At 39.8% G+C, this 15240-nt stretch overlaps 1 protein-coding gene across 5 annotated transcripts in view; it reads right to left on the bottom strand.

The window, feature by feature from the left end:
* Positions 1-15240, bottom strand: part of LARGE1 (LARGE xylosyl- and glucuronyltransferase 1) — a 275468-nt gene that overhangs the window by 144551 nt on the left and 115677 nt on the right. For all 5 annotated transcript variants that reach the window (XM_015863596.2, XM_015863603.2, XM_032445042.1 and 2 more), the window contains one exon: positions 2092-2393. In XM_015863596.2, coding sequence (XP_015719082.2) covers positions 2092-2393 — 302 coding nt within the window. The remainder of the gene's footprint in view (positions 1-2091; positions 2394-15240) is intronic.

The following is a 15240-nucleotide window of genomic DNA, read 5'->3' as shown; positions in this document are numbered from 1 at the left end:
GTTTCTTAGTATTCTGCTAGCCGACTGGATGCTACATTGCTCATTAAATATCTTCTAGTAGACTCTCTCTTTTAAAGATGTTTATAAATGCACACTTAATTCAAGCTAAATGCACAGCTTATGGAGGCAAAAGCTGGTCAGATGCTGGGATACCATCAGAAGAAGACCATACCATTCTGTTGGCTTTCATCACTGTTACTATCTTCTCAAGGCTGCTATTTGTATCTATGTACACAGACTATGCTCATGTTAAAACTGTCTGGGGAAAGGGATCTTCCCACTCCAGGGAGAAGGTCTTTAGTTGGACCCTTGACCTTGTCTTGCAATATAATGCTAATTTATTCTATATCAGAGTTGTATAACATCTTCTGCAAAGCAAGAGAGTAGGAAGTGGTGGCTGGAATACAACAAATCCCCAACTGTTCAATATAGATCACAATTACTATCACACATATCGTGCTTAATTGGAGATTTAATGTTCACTCATTGCAACTGCAATTTCTGATGTTTTATCATCACTAAAGACCATTCTAAATTAGATTCTGAAATGTTAGCTTCAATAAATCTGAAGGAACTGCTTTTATGAAATAAACAATCTGCCCCTAGCTCCCCTTGTCTTCCCCAGAGTCTTCTAAGGATCCTTCTCTCTTTCCACCAACATCACTGACTCTTGCTGTAATATATTCCAGAGTCAGAGGCATAAAAATCTTTAGTTTATGCCTCTGAAACAGTAAAAAAGAGGGTGAATGGAGTCAAGATACCACTTTCACACAAAAATGGAACCAGAATCTACAGTAATAGGATAAACGATGAGACCCCTGGCAAATCTGATAATAACAAAGTTTAATTTTAACTTCCATTGCTATTACTGAATTACTGAGCAAATTCCTTAAGAAAAGCAAGAAGAAGCTATTTTGTTATCAAAATAGTGTGCAGTGAGATAGGGGGATGGCAAATAAAGTGAGGTTTTGTATTTTATATAACCATTGCCTCCAGCACAATGCTAAACCCCACTGAGCAAGAAAATTTATTGGCAAAACACATTATAATCTGAAAGACCACTTAAACTATTCCTCGGTTAAGCTGCTATTTTTGTGTCCCAAATTGGTTGGTACATTGAACAACCCAGAGCTGAGGCTCAGCTCATCACTGCTTGGCATGATAATAAGGGGGAAGTGAGGTTTGTTTATCGATGGTCTGAACCTTCCCTTAATTAAAACAAATGCCAAAATACTGGTAGGGAAGAAAATCAGACCCTCATTATCAGGAGGAGGGAAAATGAAAAAGACTCCTCCTTTTCTTTTCCCCCTCTTTAAAACAACGTTAGCTCTTTTTTTTTTTTTTTTTTTTTTTTTTCCTCAAGCAGGGCCAGACAAAGATGTACAGAACTGGGAAGCAGTAATTCCCTTTTAAGCAGTATTTGCCCATGAAATAGACTTTATCTGAAGAGATAATTAGGACTTCTTTTTCCCTCACACTTATTTTGTTTCAATTTTTCTCTTCCCAGTGGCAGAAAGCAAGATAATAGGTGGTATTTTATTACCTTCTTCGTAAAAATAAATGGTGAAAATTATTTTTGATGTCTTCACCAACTGGGATTGGCAGAAGGCCTTTAAGGAAAACTTCCTGGTTTGGAATGGCTATCATTCAGATATATGACAACCAAGTAGCCAGACAATGTCCACAAAATTACTGGCATAAAATACAGAAAACTAAACCAAAACAACCCCCAAAACCTTAAAAACAGATCTCCAGTTTTCTGTCACTAATCGCACCTCTTCTGCACAGCTAACACACAGCAGGTGCTTCTACTGTGGCATCTGGATACGCTGCTGAAAAGCAACTCAAAGGCATAAATTGATTCCATAAACCACAATTTAATTAACAGTAATTCTGAGCCATTCCAGAAGAGGTGACCAAACACAAGAATAATACTTAAAACAACAACAACACTGTGCCACTTTCATTTCATTTAGAAATACCCTGGTTCTTTAACAGCAACACTGTACTGAATTGATGGAGGGTCTAGAGCTGGATGGGCTTTGTGGTCCTTCCAATCCAGGTGGTTCTCTGATCCTTTTGCTCACGTACCTCACATTTTTCCACCGCTGGCTGCTGCCCGCACTCAGAGCTGTTCCCAGCCACAATGCCAGCCCGCAGGCTCTCGCTATCACCCGTCCCCTCTTCCATGGAGTAGGTTTTGGAGTGGTTGCCACGGTGGTGTGAGGGGCCGCGGCCCTGCGCCAGGCTGAGCTGCTTGCGGAGCATGCGGTTCTCCTCCTCCACCTCTCGCATGCGGACCTCCAGGCTCTCGCGGTCCCGCTGGCTGGAGGCTGTGTAACGAGGGCTGTGGGGCTGGGATTCAAGTGGAGACAGCGACACTGGCTTCCCATCTGCAAGAGAAGGAAACAAAACACTCCTGTCAAGACAAACAGAAAGCTGCATCTTTCTTTAATGTGACCATTACTAGGCAGGGATTTCTTTCAAATACATTTTAAATGGGCTTGGAACTCGAAGAAAAAGGTTAAGCACGTGGTAAACCTGGACAGATGCTGAAGCTCTATGAGCTACAGGTCCTACTTGTTTAAAAACCACCCTAAAAAATAAACATGTGTTTCTTTTGTTCTCAACAGGGCTGCCTGCCAGCATCTAGTCTGGGAAGACAATCAAGAATAGAAGGATTCAATTCCAAGACAATTAATATATAGTTAAATGCATTTTAGAAGTGTATGAAAGATAAAATAATTTTCCTATTCCCCATTTCCTCCACATTTGAGCTGCAGCAGTTTGGATCCTGTTTGATGCCAAGTAGTGGCCCCAGCTGATTCACATGTGAGGAGCAGATGGGTTTTGTTCAGCAACACAGCTTGCCGAGAAAGGAGAGGTTCAGAACAATAAAAACACTCATTACACACGTGGGTCAGTTTCTGGAAAGTAGTTTGGCTGAAGAAGACAAGGAAATTTGAAAAAAAAAAAAAAAAAAAAGCAAACCTGTCTAATTTGGCACCTTTCAACAAGAACTCACATTCCAGAAACATGAAAGACTTCATTTCCTAACTTTCAAAAGGTATCTTCTTTGTTCAAAACAGCATTACTAATGAGCTAGATGTAAAGCATAAAACAGTCAAATTAACCTGAAACCGAGGTCCTCAGCAGAAAAACAATGCAAGGCATTCTACCATCACATTACAGTACACTATTGCTACCAAATTTTAAGAGAGCAAGGAGACGTATTCTCATACAAAGCTGTATATATTCAGTTGAAATGCTTAGAAGGTGGTAAAAATCCCTCCAACTACAGATGAAAAATGATCAGTTAAAATCAAATTGAAATAAAGCAAGACAGTGAGTTATCCACACTCTCATAATTAGCCATATATCCCCTTACAGTGTAGTTATGTAAATATGTTATCCCAAAGTACTTCACGGAAATAACTTTCCACCTGCTTGCATTAAGTTTGCTATTTAATAGTATCTCCATTGCAAAGAGTCTTTTTTGCTTTATCAAACAAACACCAGCTTGTGTGGCTCAGAAAACAAAAAATTATGCAGTTACTGTTTAGCAGTTCTCCTTTACAAGAACATTTCTCATTCTCTGACTCAAAGCTATAAAGACCTGCTCACTCCTTGTTCCATTCCATTGTTTCCTACATACATGAATGGTGAATAGTCCTGAGTTTATTGCAAAAAAAGAAAAAAAGAAAGAAAAAAAGAAAGAAACAGCCATAGAAAAACTCATTTCAAATTCTACTGCTGTTATGCAGGTGTAAACACATCCTTTTATCCATATAAAATTGCCCAAATGTCTTAAATAAAACATTTGGATGGAATACACCGTACTTGCTTGTAGACCTTCTCTCACAAACAGCCTCCGATTTATCATTTTTGCCATTAGCAAAGCTGATTAATGAATATCAGCTTCAAAAACATCTCAAGACAAATTCTGAAGTTTGGCCATTGATATTTCAGAGCTTGAATTGTCAAGCAAGTAGGTAGTAATAAATAACAGATTAGAAATGGCTGAAAAATCACAGGTGTAATGGTAGAGGAGTAACAACGCGAAGGCTGTGCTACAGTCAGAAGTGCAATAAAATACTGAGTCAGCTCTCACCATCCAGCCTGGAAGGCAGAGAATTGCAACTGTGGATGCAGGGACTCCAGCATGGGGTGCTCAAGTGTGACTGCACTTGAGGTAGGGTGCTCTGAAAGTAATGCCTCCTATTTATTTCAATGGAAATTACAACAGATACAATGAGCACAATAACAAATGCTGTGCTATGAAGCACCATTTTTTCAACACAGTCACCACCGTTAGCTATGCACTTTCACCAGCAATGAAGAAGAGTCTGCATGCTGTGTTCGTAACAATCTACACCAGTGAAGGTGACCTGCTGTCACTATCACTGTCGTTGAAATGCACCACCCACTGCCTCACAGTGCTTACATCCACTGTTTGGCCTCCGCAGGTGCTTAGTAAACATTGAGAAATATCAATAGCTGCCATTTTTCCATATGGAGTAATACAATTACACACCTTTGCACTTTTGTGTCAGATACCATTTTATCAGACTGCCCCTCTGCTGCCATTTGTCACATGGCAACAACATGTTACGTGGTATTGGTGGGAAGGTTCAACCTCTACTGCCAAACCACCCACATCCACCTCTGATGTCATGAGTCAATATCATAAGAAAGAGGCATTACTTTTGGAGCAGCCTTCGTACATTGGTAACAACAATGCAAATCTAGCCACAGCCTTCACTGGAAATGGCAGCTCTGTATCAAGCGGAGATCGAGCACAACACATCTTAACTCCCTGTTGCAAAATGATACCGTGACAATAGAAAGACTTGTTTGAAATGGAAGAATAAAAACAAAAGTGGACTGAGCTCATTCTTAAAACTCAGAAATGAAGTAATTTTTGTCAAAGCTATTATATAGATTTGGGGAAGGTCTAGCTCATAATTTTTGTACACTTGAGGCTGCCAGTGTATTATTCCATTTAAGACTTCTTACTACACTGGACACATGAAGGTACTTTGACTTGGGAGTTACTGCCTAGCAGATCAATTCCATCACTTGCTACCCTGTTCCATTCCATTGTTTTTCAAGGCAATGGAAGGGCTGTGTGCTTCATCTCATTTTTGAAGAAGTGAACACATCTAAGGCGCCACAAGGACTTGATTGACAGTATGTAGCAAGGTAGAAAAGTTAAACTGATAGCACTGCACTTGAGTTTTATAGTTTTAAGTAACTGGCAGAGCGCTCTGAGCTGATGCCTAGGCACTTTTTACCTAATCTAAATCAAAATAAAGTAACATAACACATAACACATAACACCTTGGTCTGTGTGACTTTGGGACGAGAGATCACCCAGGGAACACTGCAAGGAACATTGCTGTGCTCTGAAGGATGTAGCGCACTTTTCAGTGCTGCAGTAAATAATAATAAAGCTATAATTTTTTATTCTTCATTTGGGGTTATTGCTCTATTTTTGGGCCTTGGCAGTCACAGACAACGTATTTTTTTTCTATCTGTGTCAAGTCTTTTACCTCAGACTTTCTTTGCTGATAAAGCCGTAGCAAAGAAATAACCTACAAAATTCCACTGTCCACAAAACGCGAACCTGAATATTATTTCACGGTTGACAACGGCCAATGACTTATTATCACAGCAGGCAAAACAGTTCAGAAAGCTTGACAAGTTATGAACTCTGTGTGGATTATTGAATGCTTCTGCGTATGTGAAGCTGCCTGCATTTAAGGCAAGAGATGTCATTAAACCTTACTGTCCTCCAATAAGTCCAGCACCTTAAGATACTAGAAGAAATGAAGCCTATAGAAAGCAACCCAGCACAGTTTATTTGAAAGGAGAGGGACTGAAGCAGAGCAATTTTCTTACAGACAAAGCCTAAAGGATGAGGATAGGCACCAAGATCCTAGCTTTGTATTCTGGAGACTGCGGGAGATGAGAGTCCTGAAAAGGGCCCAGTGGCACAGAAAGCTTTCTGGGGGAAGGGCACAGTTTAGCCAGAGGTTAACTGCAGGGCTGGATAAGGGAGAAAGCTTCAGAGTGCAGGAAAATCACTCTGACTAAGAGGACAAATGCAGAAGCAGGAATGCCACGTTTCTCTGATGGCTGCGCCCTGAGCTCAAATGCTAAAAGCCAAGAACTAACCAAAACAAGGATATTTCTGTAGCACATTGTGGGGTCGGTTCATTTTTACCTTAATTTTTTTTTTTTTACATTTCTTTTGCTATCTTAAGTGCCTTGCCTTTTGGCATCTTTGCAAGGTCTGTAGGTTTCTATGTCTTTTAGCTATTATTTGTCCCCTGCCTAATAGCATGGAATGCCTTTACAATGAATTAACTGATGACAGTGAGCTCTAGGCTGCTTCTGAGATAAGAGGAAGTCATGCTGCTCACAGATAATGTTTCAGTCTGACTACATATGCAAGGAAGCGCCACTCCTCCCTTTCAAGTCCTCCCTTTCCCATTTGTTCACATTAGAAAATCTGCATTATCAGTGCACCCTTTGAGAGAGAGCAACGTAACAATTTTAATCAAAAGCCAACATTCTGCATAAAATAAATAAATAAATAAATCAGAATAACAAATAAACGAAACTAGAATCATGGAATTATAGAATGGCCTGTGTTGAAAAGGACCACAATGATCACCTGGTTTCAATCCCCCTGCTATGTGGAGGGTCACCAACCACCAGACCAGGCTGCCCAGAGCCACATCCAGCCTGGCCTTGAATGCCTCCAGGGATGGAGCATCCACAACCTCCTTGGGCAGCCTGTTCTAGTGTGTCACCACCCTGTGAGTGAAAAGCTTCCTCCTACTATTTAACCTCCCCTGTTTCAGTTTAAAACCATCTCCCCTTGTCCTATCACTATCAACCCATGTAAACAGCCATTCCCCCTTCTGTTATATGCTCCCTTCAAGTATTGGAGGGCCACAATGAGGTCTCCCCAGAGCCTCCACTCTTCCAAGCTAAGCAAGTCCAGTTCCCTCAACCTTTCCTCATAGGAGAGGTGCTTCAGACCCCTGTATAGAGAGCCTTATGGACCTAAGGAGGAAAGGGTGGAGAGAAAGAAGACTGCAGTCATCTAAGACACAGAAGCTCTGTGTAAACAAATGAACTATCCATTTTCTGCTGGATCTCTAGGTCTGTTTTAATCACCTGCCACCCCAGCAATCTATGTATACTGCCCAGCTGAATGCTCAGGTAGATACTAGTTATATGGGTGGCTATAAATGAAGTTTAGTACTTTAGCTTACACACCCGCACAAGTAGGTGCTAAGGTATCCAATGAAACCTACTCTCCCATTTGCCAAGACAGTTATTTCTCCTACATCTTTTCGCAAATCACTGCAGCTGGAAATAGAAAACCTTGTCCAAATAACCTTCCATATAGTGGAATATAATCTAAGCAATTTATTTCAGAACTATGTACCTAGAATTTCCTTGTTCTACAGTGACACAAAGCAATTCAGAGCTTACATGACAAAGTTTCTGTAGTAGAATGTTGTGTTGTGTCACTGAGAAATGTTCCAGTGAGGACTGTCTCTTCCAAGCAAAACAGGCATCTGCTATCCGTGTATTTGGAAATAATACACATCATGCACAAACACTATACCCACAGAACATCAGGTCTCCAATGTCAAACACTCAGAACTCTGGAAATGAGACCTCTTGTCCAGCCTTTCCCTTGTTCATGATGACAGGGTCACTAACTTCATGATCATCACTTTCTTACAAAGAACCTCGGCATCACTGAGTGGACAGAATTAATGGTGCTCACAGCTGTTCAGCTCATCATTAAATCTACAACCACTCACATCTCACATAAAAAGAGGAGTTATTTCCTCACTGGCCTATGATGCCCTTCACTGTAACACATGCAGCACAGATGATCAGACACTTCTTTTTCTAACTTACTGGAGGAAAATGTGATACTAACAGTTCCTCTATACAGGCAAGGCAGAGAAGTTTGGTGTCCTTAACACCAAAAGAAAGTAACTGCTCTGGGTGCACAGCTGAGAACCAGAAAACAAATAAACCTTTTTTTTTTTTTACAGAACAGGCCTCATCACCTGTATATGCTATTGTATACGCTTAGCATTCCTGCAAATCATATCCTGAGTCTGCAAGCTGTAGCCACAGAAAACAGGGGGAAAAAAATACAGTTAGCACTCATCTCTAATAGCTTTGTTTTAAGAAGATCATGTAACGAATTCAGTGGTAGAAACTGCTTTCCAGGGTAGATTCAACTTCATAAACTACAGAGTAGTTCCATTTCTTTCTACACTCCCCTGCCTTGCTCATGACACACTTTCCAGTCTCTTTAATTAACTGCAACAGAAGCCCAGAACCACTTACCGCATTGCTGCATTTGCTATGCACACATAAATGAAGGCATGGGTTTGTGTCTCAGAAAGTTAGTAATTGTATTGTCAATGATGGCATCACGTTGCATTGCTGCAGAGAGCTGTTTATGTGTTGGTTGAGTGAATTTAATTCTGGTACTTCTAACAGGGATAACGGGGATGGTAAACAGTAAAAGACTATGAAAGAAAAAGGTATGCAGCAACATAATGCAGGAACAAAGAGGAAGAGAAGCTCTAAACACCTTATGCATCTTTTCTGAGAATGGATACTGCTCTCTTAAATAGTTTGTTTTCCAAATGAAACATTAAGAACGTTAACTTCTCACAAAACTTAGAAAGAAAAGCTCGTAAGTCTTAATGTGACTTACTCATTTCCTTGGCTAGAATACAATGACTTTATTTTCCCTTTTTTTTTTTTTCCCCTGTCTTCTTTTCATTCTTCCTTTCCTTGCTTTGCAGTGCCTCGGCAAAATATATGCTTCTCCAAGAAAAGTACTAAAAATAACATTTCTCCACTTTCCACTGGGAGTGGAGATGTAAGAAAATAATGCCTTATCAGAGTGAATGAAAATAAGATTTTATCAAAGACTTGGCTTGACAAAGATAACGTGTTATCAAGAGAGGAACTTGGCAAAGATAACACGTTATCAATATCAGGAGTAAAGCTTGGGGAAAATAAGGTTTTAATACCTATTAGATTCTAAATAAGCCATCTGTGCTCTTGATGAATTGTTATTTTCTCCAAATCCCGTTCCTGTTAAGATGCTGAGTTTTTGGCAAACTACTTCTCTAACATTTGGGAAAGGGGAGGATACAGGAGAAAAGGAAGCTTTTTCTCCACAAAGATAGATAGAGGGATATTATTCTTCTTTTCAAAAGCTTGCCAGTGTGACAACTCTGAAGACTCAAATGTTCAGACACCAAACAGGTACAGGAGGGGAAGTTCCTAGAACAAAGCTCTGCAATTATACACCTTAGAGAATCCATGAAAAGAGGGTCAGTATCTCTTCTGTTCTTGACCACCATATCCGGACTCAACAGGTGCTCCTGTAGTATTTTTGGAAGAAGCACTTGTCTGCAGAGCTGATGACCAGACCAGTTAGCAATGAGTTCTGGCCACAGCAGAGCACATCACCATTAGAAGTGGTCTGCTAGGAGCACAAATAAATGACCCCTTTTAGATCTGCTGCACACATCATTGCCCTCAGCTAACCACTAGCTAGAGCTGACCCAAAGGGTCATGTCATGCTTCTTATCTCCTGCAGTGCAAAGAATCAGACCCAGTTTAAACTGTCAGAGGAGCTGGCTGCCTCTGCCCTGAAGCAATCCTCCTACGATGGTGGCAAAGATGAACCACTGTCTAGTGGGCGAATGTGCCCTGAAGCAGAAATCTCCTGCAAGTCATTAATAAATCTTCAGAGTTACATTTTGGATGAATTTAAATAAATTGTGACACCTCCTGGAAAATGAACAATCCAGTTCATAGTAGGATGGACTATTAACTGCCTTAAATGGCAGAATGAGGGTGAATACCACAGATTATTCATGGGAATGGGCAAGAAGGGAATAATCAGATGAGAATCTGTGGGGGACTGTAGGAGTGTGATGTGAATAACAAAGTACACATAGGAAAAGACATATGAATGATATCTGTAGACTAAGTATTTGTAGCCAGCTGAATCTCCCTGGAGTACAGTAGGAGTGGGAGGGACAACAACGGGATCTGTTAAAGTGAAGATTTCCTAAAAGGGAGCTGCATCACTTTTTTCATTAACCATTTGGCTATGCCCAGAGATTGCTCTGTGCTCAGGCGTGATTTTGGTGCATACATAACCTCTGAGGCCTTTGTTCAGCAGAATATCCAGTCTATAGTCAGTGTCCATTACAGATCTCTAATGTAAAGCACAAACTCAAATGCATCCCCATAGCTGCATGCAGTACCATGACAATCATTCACAGTAGTGGGAAGTACAAACTGTTCTGTTTTGGCTTCTGCTCACTGTGGAAGAAAAAGGAAGGGGAAAAGTTTATAATTTAGCATTTTCTACTGTTCATTGTTTCTTTTTATTTTTATTTTTTAGGAATACAATAAATAAATATCTGTAAGCTCAGAGAAGATAAAAAAGTATGCATGGTTTTCTACAACTGTCACAGTAACCACAAGCACGAGACAAGTGTGCTCAATCAAAGCCTGGTAGTAGTTAATTCAGAGTCTGACGCTGATGATTTGCCTCAGCTGTTCCGCAATAGACTCCAGCTGATAATTATTAAGTTAAACTTTTGAGCAGTATTTGCATATGTAAAGCACGCTTCCCCTGCTGAAGCAACAATGGATGCTATAATGCATTTCCTGATTGTACAGCACTTGGATTTGGGGAACCTGGGCACGAGAGTCTGCTTTGCATATCCTTCCTTACCCTCATCAGGCAGACCATTCAGAAGAAATGCACTTACGCATACTGATGTCTACAAGCCGGAAGAAAAAATAGTGCTAACACTGCATAACAGTTAAAATGCAGCCATCCATTTCAGCTGGAAAATCTCTAATAAGAACAATAATAGGAGGTAGATTTTTGCATAAATGTCAAAACAATTACCTAAGCTTCCTTGCATCCTTAAAAAATGCTTTAACAACTGCACTATGCCAAGAGAGACCAGACGTGTTAAAAGATGGTTCAGAGAAGCCGCAGGCATAGGCTGATGGTTGCACTGGATGATCCCAGTGGTCCTTTCCAACCCTAATGATTCTATGACATGCAAAACTTCAGTAGACAGACCCAGCCCATTACTTCCTAGATGGCCATCGCCCTCTAGAAGTGGCTCCTTCCTAAAAAAGAATACTAAGTATCATTGTAAGGTTCTCTCTTTCTTCAGAACATCATTTCCTGAATGTGACTCTTGAACATCTGCAATTGCCATGTTCTTCAGTAAACTGCATTAAGAATCCTGATACATATATAACAAGTAAATTACATTCATATGTGCAGTTCTCCATGTTTCCATAACACAACTACTTGGATACAGAAAGGGCACCGAGGCACTGCCACAGGCTGTCCAGAGGTGGTGGATGCTCCGTCCCCAGAGGAATCCAAGGTCAGGCTGGAAGGGCTCTGAGCACCCTAAATGAGCTGTAGGTGACCCTTTTCATTTCAGGGAGTTGGACCAGAGGACCTTTAAGAGTCCATTCCAGCTCTAAGGATTCTATGATTCTACATGATCCTGTGTAGCTCCTTTCCCACTTGGGTTTAAGTTGTTTAAGAGCCTGGCACATGCTTACCACTCACAGACCTGAATCCTTTATGGACATCACATGCAAACAATATGGATCATGTGGATCACATCACATGGATATCGCAGAACTGGAAAGTAAAAGATGTCTAAGTTTGGCTTTGATTAAAATAGAGGTGGTCTGAAAAAGAAGAGATGTAAGGAAGATCAGGTAGTTGGACCCTCTGAAACACAGCATTTAGCCTCTTAAGTGGTAGTTTCAGATTTAGCTGTAGCAGAGTTTATGCACGCGGCTGGAAGTCACTGGGTAGCACTGTTACATGTAATCTCAAAAGTTGATTTTCATTTCATCTACAGAAATGCTATAGCATTAGTTCAGGCTGGCTGGCATCACTGAAACCTAGCGGAAAGATGTCGTACCCTTTAATCTCCATTGGCACTGAGATGCCATCAGAGCACCATGCACTGGTACTCTGACTGAGGCTGCTGGAAAAGAAGACTGTCTGAATACTGACTGAATATCAAGGATTGCTCAAGGATCAAGAAAAAGAATATGCAAATCTACATCACAAATTTCTTCCTTTACAGGATCCAGATCCTTACAAACCCCCAAATCTGACAGAGCTCTGGCCAACATCAACTGATACAAGCAGATATATATAAAGTCAAATAGAAAGGATGCAGTGATCTCCTTTCTAAACAGATCTGAAGATATATGTGCAGACAGAAATATTGCAAGTCTGTATTTCCAGTTTAATATGTTATGAAATAACATCAGTATTATTTCAGTGATGACATAGCAGTGCATAAGTTATTAGTATCTTTCAGTACTGAGAATCTTCTATTTTCCCCACACATTCTCAGCACTTTTCATGTGCTGCACCTGTCTTTTAAGCCACTTCAGTCCTAAAGAACAGTGAGGGAAAATGCAAATAACTGCACATTCAGAACACACGAAGGCTGATCAGTGTTATGACATTTATCTTTATTTATGACAAGAGATGAAATAACTCATGAGTTAGTTTCCCGTGCTCCTCATGAAGAAAAATGTCATAACAGACTGTCATGTACTCTAGATTGTCATGTACTATAAGTAGCAAAATTTCTAACACACTTTGAAAAGAAACAACCACCACAGTGGTGATGCAGACAGGAGGTGATGTGTAGTGGCTACGACATCAGAAATGAAATGTGCAGCATTTTAGAATAATAGATATTAAAATAAGTTATAATAATGATAAATAACTAGAACAAGAAGTACACTGACATATACCACAGAACTCCTTTCTTGCATGAATTCATTTTTTATCTTAAGAAGAAAAAGATTTACTTTATTTGAGGTATTCCTTCTGTAAAGATGGAATAAGTATGTACAGAACATATGTACTGTACAGTATGTACAGTTATATCACATCAGGTAGTTAGAGATTTCATTTCAGGCAGAGACCTTGGCTTGCAATCAAAAAACACCAGGAAGTCATTCTTTATGATATTCTCATTTTGTTACAAAAGTGAAGAGAGCAGATCAAGAATATAACCTCAAGAGAGTAAAAGGCAAAACCCAGTGACTTCAATGAAAACAAGCATGGGTCTAATATGACGGCAGCACAGTGGTTTATTTATACTGTGCCATAAATGTACACAGTACTGTACTGCAGTAGGTCAGAATGTGGGCCATACTCCCTGTGCCCCATCACAATCCAGCAGAGCTTCCTATGCAGCAAGCAAATAAAAATGTTCATTCTTGAGCAGCCACAAGTACCAACTTGTTAAATATCATCAACAGACAGCAAGATTTAGATGTTTTGCCTACTAAGACTTTGTCTTGTAACAGATGAAGTTTATCCTTTGAGACCAGTTCAAATTTCTGCTCCAATGCGCAGTAACATCTTAATATATTTTTAAGATTCTATGTAAGGACCTTAAAGAATATGCCTATTCTTGTGTAGGATGACATGAAAGTAAAACTCCTGTGACATGCTTGCTTACTGTGCTAAAATACTGCTACTTTACACAACTCAATATTCCTGGGATCTACACACATTCAGGTAAACAATCTCTAGCTTTTATTTACTTGTGGAATACATCACTCCTTTTCTAATTTTCATTATCTCCAGGAATTTCTCTCAAAAGGACAATATATTATGGGATACCTCCTTAGTGAATGAAATATAAATGAATTGAATGGGTACAAATGAAATACTACGTGTCATTTTTAATGATGCTTTTGTTAGGCAGCCTGTGAGGGTGGATAGCCACAGGCTTTCCACAGTGACATATTCTGTGAACTTATTGCTGTCTATGACAACTTTTCTGTGTTAAGCTAAAGGGAATATGGACGTAATGCGTTTAGACATGAAAGGCACACATGTAGTTTTGCCGATATACGTGCACCAAAAAAGTAGCTTCCCTACCCATCTATTCCCATCTTATTTCAGGAGAATGAAAGGATCATAATCATCATTAATCATTTCCTGTAGTCACATATTCTATATTAGCCTGCATAAATCCAGACACAGGAATCGCCAGCTAAGAACTGGTGTAGGAAACGTGGAGGAGAGAATGCCAAAAGGACATTGCTCACTTCACTCTTCATTCATTCTAAGAATGGGCTGCTACAATACATGCCCTTCTGTCACACAAGGAAATGTGGTCTTCTCCTTTCTAACTTACGACCACCTGCCCAAGAAAAACGTGGGAACAAAAATACTTCATTGTGGTGTTACTAGCTGGTTCACTTTTTAAACTAAGCCTTTTTTTTCAGGTCTTAACTATCATTAAGATACTACAGGAACTGAGTTACAACAGCTGTGACCATATACATTCCTCTGAGATAGAGCCCACATTTCAATCAGTATATAATATATACTCTGTCCCTTGGCAGGACATCTGAATGTAGTACTTGTTTTGAGAGACAGCCTTTCCTCTTTCGAGCAACCATAACTACACCACGCACGTATTGAAAATTCCTCCTAGAAACTCATATAACTTCCTTCTGATGAAGAAATTTAGTTTCCTATATGGGGAGCACAAACCTTTTCTGTAGATTCCTCTGGACAGTGCTCTTCTTTCTCTTCCTGAATAATCTGACTGAATCCAGCCAATGGGAAAACTAAAATTCCAGGTTTGCCTGAAGACCTCTAACCTATTACATGACAGTCATTACATCTTTTTCCAACTTCAAATATTAAGAAGTACAAAACATTTAAGAAGAATGAGCAAAGAAGTTACTTTCCATGTTCAATATTTCCACTTCTTAAAACTGTACTTAAAGCTTTGCAATACTGCATGTTTACTGGGAGGTAGAATCCTATAGTTAGATGAGAAAATATCAACGCTCGCTGCTTGTTTGTTTCCTTTGCAGTCAGATCTCATTTTCATCTCTGCAGGACAAACAAAAAGCATGGTCCATGTCAGGATGCAAAAATAAGGGGACAAAGCTCTTAAAAACTAATTTCAGACACTACAAAATATGATATTTTTACACTTTGAACTAGCAACACTTTTAAAATTATTATTAAGACTGTTAAAGTGATGTGTGCTTTATTATGAACAGTATATTCTGTACCAGCTGACAAATCACTTGAGGTGGGTAAACAGAAGGGGCAAACGTGCA

This window comes from Coturnix japonica, chromosome 1, assembly GCF_001577835.2.
Source record: "Coturnix japonica isolate 7356 chromosome 1, Coturnix japonica 2.1, whole genome shotgun sequence".
NCBI lineage: Eukaryota > Metazoa > Chordata > Aves > Galliformes > Phasianidae > Coturnix > Coturnix japonica.
This window is presented reverse-complemented; position numbering and strand designations above follow the sequence as displayed.